At 34.9% G+C, this 12,545-nt stretch overlaps 1 protein-coding gene across 1 annotated transcript; it reads right to left on the bottom strand.

Moving 5' to 3' along the window:
- Positions 1–11,724: 11,724 nt before the first annotated feature.
- On the bottom strand, positions 11,725–12,544 carry LOC137633842 (rhodopsin-like; the record flags this gene model as incomplete). The annotated part of the gene is made up of 1 exon (XM_068366086.1): positions 11,725–12,544. A coding segment is annotated over one exon (642 nt), but the record flags the coding sequence as incomplete, so codon positions are not given.
- Between the last annotated feature and the right edge of the window lies 1 nt (position 12,545).

Below are 12,545 nucleotides of genomic sequence, written 5' to 3'. Positions count from 1 at the left end.
GGCCTATAGGCCTACTCTCCTCGACAGAGCAAAAAAGAGGCAATTTTGGCTTACGGGAGCAAACAGGAGCAAGATACATGAATATGTGATCTCAGCATAATTCTTTGCCTCTCACTCGATCCCCAACCACAACACCGCCCTAACAGGTTCCTACAAAGCCTTCCTCACTCCTTCTCATAGTCCATTCTCAAAACATGCCCACACCATCTCAGTCGTGATACTCTTGTCATCTTCGTGATCCTAACTATTCCTGCCATTCTTCTTATTTCATCATTTTTCAAATTATCAATCAGTGATATTCCCATAAACAACCTCATCATTCTCATTTCTGTTTTTTTCAAGCCTACGTTTCCGAACCAAACATTAACACCGTCAGGTACAGAGGTCCATTGCAGTCAATTGGGTGACCAAGGGTCATTGGTAGCGTATAAAAGCCCCGTTATTCAGGATTTTATTCATACGTGGTAGCATTTTAGAATCAGTAGATTTCATGCTCAAAATCATCATCGAATACACACCCTGTCAAATTCTCCAAATCAGCGGTCGCCAACCTTCCAAACTTCATGGATCCCTAAATGCATAATTCTAAATTTGGCGGAACACCAGCAAGAGTTTTTAAAGAAAGAAGGTAAATATACTTATATAACTAGAACGGGCACTCGGTAGACCCCATACCTTCACCACCGCAACTTTTGTCACGAAAAACCCTGATGATGATGTGGGTATTTGATCCTAAAACAATCATAAGATAGGCAATTGAACTGAGCATATTTGCCACTAGTTTCATGCAAATCAGATAAAAGTTGGCCACGATATGGCAAAAAGATGTTTTTCACCTTTTTGTTACCTTTGCATTATCTTTTAACCCAATCACTCCCTAAATATAATCGAATTGTCCTTAGATCATGACCAAGCATTACACCAAATTTCATGATATTCAGTTAAATAGTTTTTGAGTTATGCGAAGCACAAACACACAGACAGACATACAAACAAATAAATACACAAACAAGGGTAATGGCATCACTATATCATGTTGTATATCACAAGATAGGCAATTGAGATCTGCACATTTTGGCACTAGTTTTACGAAAATCTGATAAAAATTGACCACGATGTAGTAAAAAGACATTTTTTACCTTTTCGAGACTTTCACCATGACCTTTGAACCCAATCACTCCAAAATCTACGTGAATTGTCCTTGGATCATGACCAGTCTTTCCACCAAATTTTATGAGATTAGGTCAAAAAGTTTTTGAGCTTCGTGATTCGTTTTTTACCATTTCGTGACATCGACCTTGACTTTGGACTCAATCACTCCCTAAATATCATCAAAATGTCCTTCGATCATGGCAATCATCCCACAACATTTTATGAGATTCGGTCAAATAGTTTTCGAATTATGCAAATCACAACCACGAACACAGACATACAAACGTACACCTATCAAAATATAACCTTCGCCGCAAAGAAGTTGGCGAAGGTAATAACAAACAGAGAACTCTTGATGTATTAATATTAAATGCAAGTATTTCATATAAAGTTCAAGATTAATTATTAAAAAAAATGTAAATTTCAAGTTTATTACACAATTTTAGTGAGATATTTACAAATTCTTATTTGAAGTAAGCTTCAATTATGTTAGTGCAAAATTTTATGTCATTCCGAGATCGGTAGCGAGTCTTAATTGCTGTGACATATATGAATATCTTTTCACACAAATATGTTGTTAAAATTTGATAAAAATTCCTTGGCTTTCACTGAATAAAGAGTTTTCACATTTTATGGAGAGCCAAAAAATGAGGTCTTGATAAGGATGACTGGAATTTAGATTTTTTAAACTATAATAGTTCGATGAGTATTTCTTTTTCATTCACGCATAAATGTTTAATGTTATTTTTAATGGTTGCTAGAAACGAAAATATCATCCGCAAATTGCCATCCCTGGGATCTTCTTCCTTTGTGTCACAACAACCCAAAAATATGTCAATGGCTGTAAGTGCTGATGAATGAAGTGCTATCACACAAGAATCCTTCAATAATGATGTCTTCAGCAACCATTCTTTTAAAGCACCTACTTTGTTTTGCATATTTTAATGCATTCTTTGAAAATATTATGCGGTTTCATTAGTCTGAGTGTTTTGATTGCAAAGGACTTTCAGAACACACAATAACAGGATCTTGAATAAATCCAAGTTTCATCATTTCTTTTCAACTCCATTTCAAATGTTTTTTCTAAAGGTGCTTGACAAGGACTGTGGATGCTCTGATTCATTGATTAGGTCACAGTTAATTGAAGTATTAATGTTATCAATAGTTATTCTATCTTTGGTTTTACTAAAACAATACAAAATGTCAGCTTGCTTTTCCTTACTAATTATGGGTCTATTATATTCTATTTTATTTGAATCTGAAAACGAAAACATAAAGGAAGAATTGGTAATTTGAGCAGCAGTTACCCATCATGTTTGACAAGTTTCACATGAAACTGTTGCACGACTACTGCTGAAGCAGGGAAGGTAGGTAACTGTATTCGATACGGTTATGAAACAGATAGAGTATGTTCCGTTTTATTTAGGCCTACACTACATCAAGAAAAATTCATTTATGATGTTTAATTTATTCTAATTAATATTACTTGTTAGTTAATTAATTCTGTTTTTTTCTGGTGAAAGCCGGATTCGAATTTTTAATGTTAAATCTGCCTAAAATGCTAAATTTGCTACACTGGATTCTTTGTCTTCTGTGAAATTTGTATCAGGGTTTCCTGAAAAGGATTGAGAAAACGAAAATTGAAATAATATCCAAATTTTTCTGCAGACTACCAAAATTTTCGTCATGGATCACTGGTTGGCGACCGCTGCTCCAAATGTGTTAAATAAAAAAAAAAAAAAAACCTAACTTTATCAAAAGTCTCCACTTCCTGTAATTGGAAGGTACTCACCTTCCACTGTGGTATCTCTGAAATACCAAACAAGATATAGGGCAAAAATCCATTGAAAATAAGAAGAGTTACAGTGCTTTCAGGGAGGGCACCCTGAAAAGATCAAATTACACCTGATAAATCCCCTAAAATTTATAACTATAATTGTTTTTTATTGTTATTTGCTTCTATAACGTTTATCAGCTATATTTTATCAGAAAGAACAGTATTTATGCTTTCCTTTGGTACATCCGGTATTCATATTGAACCAAAATTAAGGAAAATAATGCAAATAACATAAAGTGGTATATATCTGAAATCAAGCATACACGAGATGCATAACTTTATTTTGTTTGAGGGAACAAGCTCCTTATCAACACCACAATTTTCATTATTACCAGTTTCATCTACGCCATTGAGATCATCATCATCAACACTGCAATCATCGAGATCATCATCTTCATCATCATTGACATCATCATAATCATATTGTACTTCATATCATAATCAACATATACACTAGTATAAATATATACTACATGACCAACAAATACATCATCATAATCCTCACTCTCATCATCATTTCCATCACCATCATCATTGCCAAAAGCAACATCAGCAGAGTTATATGAAAATTATAAATCTTGAAGTTAATATTATGTTAACATTGCATTCTGGAAACCAACTGAAATAGTAGATTCAAACTGTTTATTTTTAGGGCTAATATTCATTCAAAGTACAACTAATCATCGCCGTTTACATCTATATCCATAATTAGTGGCTCTTCATCATCATGGGGTAGCTCATTGTCGCAGGTTTTCAATCAGCATAATCTAGAACACTTTAGATTGTTGGCCACGCAAGTACACTTCAAAAGTCGGCATGACCTAAAGCAGTTACATGAGATAAGCAACATAACTGCTTTTGGTGCCGGTGTTCCATCTGACCAGTCGATCGGCAACTCTTCCTTGTTGCTTTATCCAGAGTTAAGATTCCATCCATGATTATGTGGTGAGTGGATGGTTAGGAGAGTTTCAAGACTTTTCAATTTGCAGCTTGGTAGTTGTCTCTCAATGTGTGCTTCTAAAGAGCACTTGAATAGAGTGGAAGCTGGTGGAGATCGATCTGAGCCTTTTTTGCATCAAAGAGGGGATAGCAAAGATTATTCACACTGTATATTTGTTTTTGCAGCATACATTTACGAGGTAAATGCTTCTAATTTAGCTTATAGTTCCTCAGATACAGTCATCCTCTTCCTATTTGTTTGAAAATGCCTTGTGCATCAACATCCCTTTTAAATATATTCAGTGCAAAAATTTTCCACGACCAGCTAATGCACCGACACTGTCACATCCAGTAAATGCATGAATATATAGTGATGCATTATAGTCGGAAGGCTGACATTTTTTTTGACATCAGTGTATTCCATCTTAGCTTGGGTACCGCCTGTGATGTACATTGCTGCCTTTATGTCACTTCCTGAGGTAAGCGAGAGCACAAGTACACCAGTGTTGTCTGCCACAAAAATGAGGGATTTGTATTCTTATGCTATTGCCTGAGCTGCATGTAGGATAAGATGTGCGTCTGCTTCTTCTTCTATGGAGCAGAGTACTTGGACAAGATTTGATCTCTATGCTTGAGACAATTTGAACCATACTCCACTCATGCTCAAGGAACTGTATAGAACTTTCTTGTTTTAATTGTTTGTGCAAAATTTGGTCCATTACACAACACTCCGTTTGCATGTGATATTTTTCAACTGAATAACTCCAGTTGTGGTTTACCTCCCTTCTCGTTCAACATCCTTGACGGATATTTTCAAGTGTGTATCAATACATTAGTGTTTGTTGACCAAAAAGCTTCATTCATCACTTCTGGGAATATGAAAGATATCATAAGACAGGAAATATTTGTGTAAGTCAAAGTATTTGGGTAATGAAACAAATGATAACGAGACTACTGCATGCACAAAGATGTTACCTTGTAATCTCGATTCTCAGTTACTAAATCAACATTAGCCAAGAGCTGTATCCAGTTGGCTCCATTTTTTGATGATCTGTCATATTGCTGAGTCAAATCTCTTTCCCACAAGGCCTGCAGCAGAGAGGACACATTGGCAAACATAGCAACTGTGGCTGTTATACATCAGCAGCCACGTGACCCAACAGAGACGGATCCCCTGGGTGCCACACACCCCAGGTCAAGCTTAAGAAGATCCAAACGAAGACGCAAGTTTAGCCAGAATAGGCCGATCCTGGCCTTATCAAATTTTGTAGTAATTAGAATGTAGTCTTATCCTGATACCATCTTTAATGATCCCCTTCTGTATTCCTCACAGTTGTTAGACCTTTAGTGGATAGAATAACTTTGTATCGTTCTGTGTATTCAGAATGAGCACTTGGAAGATTTAATTATTTTTTTTCAACTTGATGTATTGTGACTAAACAATTCCAGTGAAATTGCATTACTAAAGTAACTGTTCAAGTAAACATGCTCAGTATTATTTTTGAAGATTTTCTTTGTTTTATTAAAAACTGTTGAAAAGAAACAGATTAAACTCTCTAGTTATCCTCGTCTCCCGCATTTCTTATGTCTTAGCCACAACACTTACAAGGCCACACTTTGTCTTGTGTACAAGGGTCATTCCATCTATCATACAGGCAGAATTTCGTGGTATCACTTTTGCAGGTAATGCATTTTTTCCAATACATTGGGATGCACTGATTTGCTAGTCTTCCTTGGTATACCAACTGCAATGGTCATAAATCAAGGAACTGGTCCCAGTGTGTACTGAAGAACCTCTTGCATTTTAAGTTTCTGTCCCTGAGCAATCAATAGCATGTTTCCAAAAAAGTTAGGTGTTGCTCAGAAAATTATTTCTTTCATTGTCTTCTATTTGAGTAGCATAGTTTTCGTCCTGTTTATGAAAGTTCCCAGCTTCATCTTTGGAATGAAGTAATGAAATTTAAGCCCTGGTACATCAAGTTCCAGACGGACTGGTTTAAATAACAAGTATGCCTATTTACCATATACTTTTGCTAACACTAAATCTTTGGCATAAGATTCAGGAGCAACAGTAGCATTGCTGATGTTTATCAGGTCTTTCGACTTTTTAAACCCGATCATTAAACCATCAGTCAGGTTTACAGTCCCAGAAACAGCTCTCTCTCTCGTCCTTAGAAGTCCAAAACTACTGCAACTAGGCATATTCTAGATGTGACAGGTTAATGAGAAACATATCTCTCAAAAGATTGATGTAACTGCTTCAGTATTCTGTTATGAGATAGCATCGTATCACAGCGCCAGTATTCAAACTAAAGCGACAAGCTCTTCCTAGGGTTTTGAAGTCTTTGTTGATCGTTTTTTTTTAATTGCCTGATTCACAGGTATTCTGTGAACCTATCTGAACAGAAAATTTACCCTTTTTAAATGCATGATGAATGCTGGGATGACTCTCTGGTAGCTGAGATATTTCAGTATGGTGATACGGAAGAAAACGTGTGTAGTTTATTTTATCATATGCAAAAACAACAGGGAATACATGCCATGTGTAAATGCCAGTTTTCTTCCCTGGAAGCTCAGATGAGATACAGAAGCACAACTACCATATCGATATAGGTCATCCATTATTCGGATATTGGACTGTTGTTGTGTCTAAACTTATCCAGAAAAGATGAAAAGTGATGTAGCAGATTCAGAACCTGCTCATTCTACACAGATTCTTCATAGGTTTAATTACATATGTCATTATGGAGATCACATATCACTTCTAGTCCAATTTGCACAGCTGTTTTGAGTTCTGGGTGGTTTTCTTCTATCCAAAGCAGGAACTCCCACCATGCTAACTGCAGTAGAACCTCTCAAATATACTGTGTTTATGGCATCTGACACCTCTGTTATACTGTCTCAACTTCAGTACACTGGTAATGGAACCTTCAGCACTGACCCCTGCTTCAAAGAGAATGCTTCTATGCCACCATCCTGGAAACATTTGCTAATAGTTGACAGGAAATTTCATACAATGTGAAAGTCTCCGATTCACAAGGCAACTTGACAAACAAGGAACCACATAAGGTCCTTGTGCAGGGCGGTTTTGATGACATCTGAATGGTCAGCTTCGACCGTCTTCAAGCTATGTGGACCCATCCTCTCCCCAGATATGTAAAAGGGCAATGGGATGTTTTCCACATTTAGGCTTTGTTGCTTGGATAGGGGAATGCCAGGTTCTTGTTCTTTCACTGACCATGGTCCAAAGACTCTACATTGTACTGCAATGCTGTTTACTCTATGTGAAGTTCCTTCTCAAGTCATTGTCATCTCCATTCTGTTAATGTTGTCCCATACGACTGTCATGAACTCTTGAGGATGAATACGCTCTGGAACAGCAACAATCCCATTGGCTGCAGAGAGTTACCTCAGTCACAATTCAGTTTCATTTCCTCAATCATCATGTATGCCACACCATGGCCTAGCCTGTTCAGCATCTGAATAACTTCAGTGATCCCAGTCAAGGCCTTCACTAGACATGGAAACAAAATAGGTTTTGGTGGAACTTGAGAACTACGACTATCACCATGCTCCATATCTTGAGTGTACAAGTCAACCAATATTTCAATTCGCCTGGTTGGACTCTTGCAAAAAGAAACTGTTTAGCCTCTGATGGTGAGTTACACACACTTTCACTAAGTCACTAAGTCTTTCTGGGAGATATGTTCAGTGGTTCCTGTTTTCAGGATATTTAGGAGCAGACCGTAAATGCATGGCGCGGGTTCGAAGAACTTCATATACCTCAGTTGTACTGGTTTGGTATGACTCCACTTCTTTCCTCAACCTTAAAGAGGTGAGAGTTTGTGTATTGTTATAATCAACTAAACTGTACTAGTTAGGACCACCAATACTAGGTTGGTTTACTGTGAGCAATCAGACAAAAGTCTCCCACAATCAGAAATCAGCATTGGACAGCATGGTGATGAAATGGCCAAACCCGACAATAACAAGGACATGTCTGAGGTCTTTGTCCTGCAGCGGACCTGAAAGGGCTGCATTTCCTGTTGTGTATGATATATATTCTTACGAAGCTGCTCTTGTAAAAGAGTAAATATTTTATTCATGTATTTCAGTTGTGTATTCACGAGATGTATAGCCAGCTCGTAAGGTGAGTTCTATCCATGTAGGTTTAAGTAATGTATGTGAATTACATAAGACTTTCGTCCTTCATTTAATTGTATTTTCATCCATTTCATCATATGTAATTTTACATTATTTTTAAAAATTGACTTTTTGTTTCACCTATTTTGTTACGAAGTCTTATGTAACTCGTTTAGGTATACTGTATGACCAACACAGGATTTGAACACCAGTGATTCATAATTTTTGTTTCCAAGTGGTTAGAAAATGCATGCAAATTCTCGAATTAGATTTATTCTTTTTTATAAAGATACGAGGGTTGGTGAGCAGTGTTGTAACTTTTCATGGAATATATTTATTGTTGTAAAGGGTGTTTTATTTTGATCACCAATATTTCCTAACAGTGCTTTGCTCATAATCCAGGACTAAGAAATGAAGTAAGAATTTATTTTTTAATAGTTAATACTAAGTAATCACCCAGCTTTGTTTTGAGTGTCACTTAAGAGACCTTTTGATATTCATTGTTTTTATATATTGCAGTCTCTGAGTTATGTAATATTCTCAGAGCTCAGGTACTATTTTTTTCTAGTGTAACAGACTTATGTAATATAAGCAGGTGAGTCCTGGAGCTCGGGAGTGTATGTAATTCTTCAGCCGTAATATACACACACACACACACACATATATATATATATATATATATATATATATATATATATATATATATATATATATATATATATATAAATATATATATGTATATATATACATATATATATATATATATATATATATATATATATATATATATATATATATATATATACATATATAAAGCATATAAAGCTTATATCATCATCATCAGACATTACCAGTCCACTGCAGGACAAAGTCCTCAGACATGAACTTTCACTCCTGTCTGTTTATGGTCTTTCGTTGACATTCTGTATTAACAATTTTGTTTAGTTCGTCAGTCCTTCGTCTTTTCTTCCTTCTACTGCTTTATTTGCAATCCCTAGTGACCCATTCTGCTATTCTGTGTCCCTATTATCTGTCCTTTTAATATATCCCGCCCATGACCATACCTATTTTCTTACATGTTGTTAGAATATTCTTTACTTTATTTTGCTCTCATATCATGTTTACAGGTGTTATTTCCTATTGCTCTTTGAGTTGTAACTAGCTTAAGTTCTAAGGCATTAGGAAGACTACAAGTTACTGGTACATATATTAATGCTAGTAGGACTATCTGATTGAAAATTTTATTTTTAGAGAAAGTGGCATTTTACTTTTCATAATCTCATTTTGCTTGCCAAAAACTTTCCATCCCATCCTTAGCCTTCTTTTAGTTTCAGTCCCATGTCCCAAGGAAACACTCCCTGTCTGTCTGTCCTTAACCCTTACTTGTTGTCTCCATACATTTTCATTGAACATTAGTTTAGTTTTATTCATATTATTATCCAGACCAATATTTTTGCTTTCTCTTTTCAAATCTATCACATTTTGATTCACCAAACAGAACAATGTCATCTGCAAATCTTATGTTGTTAAGATATACCCCCCTAATGTTAATTACTATATATTTCCCATCTAAAGTCTTAAAAACTACTTCTTGGCACACTGAATAATTCAAGAGAGATGGGGTCTCCCTGTAGCGGTTTGTCATACTTTGTAGATTTTTTCATTACCTGGCTAATTACATGGATATGTTCAGTTGTTGAATACCTACTTCGAAAGCGTGCCGGCTTTCTTGATTCACTAAATTCTAGATGTCATTCTATTTATCCTAATATGATCTTTGAATATTTTATATATTACTTAGAGTAAACTTCTTGGATATTATTTTTTCAGGTCTTCTGAATATGGTTTATTGCTTTTCAGAGCTGTAGAGTATACAGATTCACTGAATAAACCTCCACCATCTATTACTAAATCAATTATTAGACCATATTCTACTGCTTTGCCTCTTTTCATAACTTCAAATGCTTTCTTTACTCAGTCATTTCATCATTTTTATTGGCGAAATTATTTCTCATATCATTAATTTATAACATTGTATAAAAATCCTCTGCAATCTTTACCCCTCCATCATCATTTAAAGCAAATAACTGTAGGCACCCTGTTCCAAGTCTTCTTTCCATTACTATGATGCTTTTTACTTTCCCTGGTGTTTCCGTAACTTTGATCTGACTGTGTTTACGAAAGTCTTGGTATTTGAGTCAGAACGTCGTTTTTGATAGTTCTGATAATTCTATTTCACCTCTCTTGGACTTTAACCCCATTACCAATGTTTTCTTTATTAAGTTTTTGGTGTTTCTTAATAGTTTTCCTTGATCTCTTTTTTTTTTTGGGGGGGGGGAACTTTTTCATCTATCTCTTCCGCTGATCCCAATACATTTTTTTAAATCAATGCCAATTTCGTCTTCACTTTCTTCTATTGAATCATGTATTTGGGAGAGCCTATTTTATATTACTTAACTAAAATCATCTGATTTTTTCTTCCTACAATAGTGTTTATTTTCTTTTCTGAAATAAGTTTTTTCTTTTTCTTTCCTTATATTTAGACGAATAGAATATTACTTATCTTAATTTTGTGCAGCTTAATTTTAACTCGTGTAACACTGTAAAATCTTTAAAAAGATTAAATTTTTCACTGAAAATAAAATCTTTCTTTTCTATTTCTCCATTTGGGTTTCTACATGTAAATTTTTTTTATGTTGCTTCTTTCATAAAAAAAAAAGGTGTTCATGATCTTTAGATTGTTTCTTTCAGGAAATTCTACAAGGATGTCTCATCTGTTATATCTTGTGCCTACTGCAAATTCTCCTCTCTTCTATTAACCAACTTTAAATTGAGACATGTTGTTTCAAAGATTTCTCCAGATCTTCATAAAAGGTTTTCATTTTTTCCTCTATACGGGATGTTGTTGGTGCATAGGTTGGAATGATCCTCAGATAATACTTCTGATCTAGTTTGATATTCAATCCTGCTATTCGATAACTAATATAAAAGATTTCCTTTTCCTGCAAGATATTTTATATCAAGAAAATCCAATATATCTTTGTTCATTTCATATTCTTTAAAGCTAAATATATGGCCCTTTTTTTAAATCTATATAGGATGCCTCAGATCTTCTAATTTCCCAAATTATATTATATGCAAATTTATTCTAATCAATTTCTTAGTAACACAGCAAGGTCTTCTTCCCTAGACAGGGTCCTTACATTGTATGATGCAAGGTTCTGTTTAAATATATATTCATATTCACAGTATATATATATATATATATATATATATATATATATATATATATATATATATATATATATGTATGTATATATATATATATATATATATATATATATATATATATATATATATATATATATATATATATTGTGGTTGTAGTTTCAATCTCTTTTGAAAATCTTTCCGAATATTAAAGAGAAAAGTCGATTATTGTATACAGGTAGACAATTAGCATAATATACATAAGAATAACTGGAATAGTCTGAACAAATGACATAATATTTCTACGGTTTTCATTATACTTTTTTTCCGAGTAAATTAGTATATGAGTCAGCTTGTATTCTTATTATATAAAATATTTTACTCTCAAGTTTGAGTGTACATCATAAGTCAGTTAGGGAAAATTAAACAGATGTTTTGATTCTTTCTTAATGCAAAGGATTTATTAAGGTATTCATGAAAAGAAAAACAATAAAATCTGGATATCTAAATCGATCGTTGCAATCGTATTGGCTTCGGAAATGGGACAATGAGTTGTTTTTCGTCGTCATATCATATATAAAGCAGTTCAATGCTTCTTAATGGCTCATTTCCTGGAGATTTCTATTCCTTTTCATTGGTAGATGCAACTGTCGTGGCATCAGAGGCGTTGCTGGCATCATCATCTCTTTCAGTAGTGCATGAGAGGCATGGAATCTTCTTTTCCATAGCGGCTCTGTATTTGGGATGACTGATAGCATAAACAATAGGGTTGTACACTGCATTGGCCTTAGCAAAGACTGAACCCCAAATGGAAAACAGAGGAGTGACCATAGGCTTGTATAGAAGACCTGCCATATTGATGACAAAGTAAGGAGTCCAGGCAATAAACCATAGGGACACAGTCGTTAGGGCAACCTTAGCAAGACGGCATTCGCTTGAAGTCTTTTTAGCTTCTGGGTCATTTCTCAGGGACTTTACACCCATTTTTTTAGCTTGTTCCCGCATTTGTTTTTCATGGTTGAAAACAGCTTTCATGATGAATGTATAGCAAAAGATAATCAAGAATAGAGGAAGGATGTAGCAATCTGCGGCATAAAGATACAGGTATACTTGACTATAAATATCTTCAGAGAGGTAATCAGTACCGCAGGCGGTCATGTTGCCTTCAGGAACATACCTACATAAGCCAAAGAGAGGAAGAACACCCCAGAATAATGTTTGTGCCCATACAATGAAAATTCGCAGTAAAGCGCCATTGACAGTC

This window comes from Palaemon carinicauda, chromosome 3 (genome assembly GCF_036898095.1).
Source record: "Palaemon carinicauda isolate YSFRI2023 chromosome 3, ASM3689809v2, whole genome shotgun sequence".
In the NCBI taxonomy this organism is placed as follows: Eukaryota; Metazoa; Arthropoda; class Malacostraca; order Decapoda; family Palaemonidae; genus Palaemon; species Palaemon carinicauda.
The sequence above is the reverse complement of the archived record's forward strand: the minus strand, read 5'-3'. Positions and strand labels throughout refer to the sequence as shown.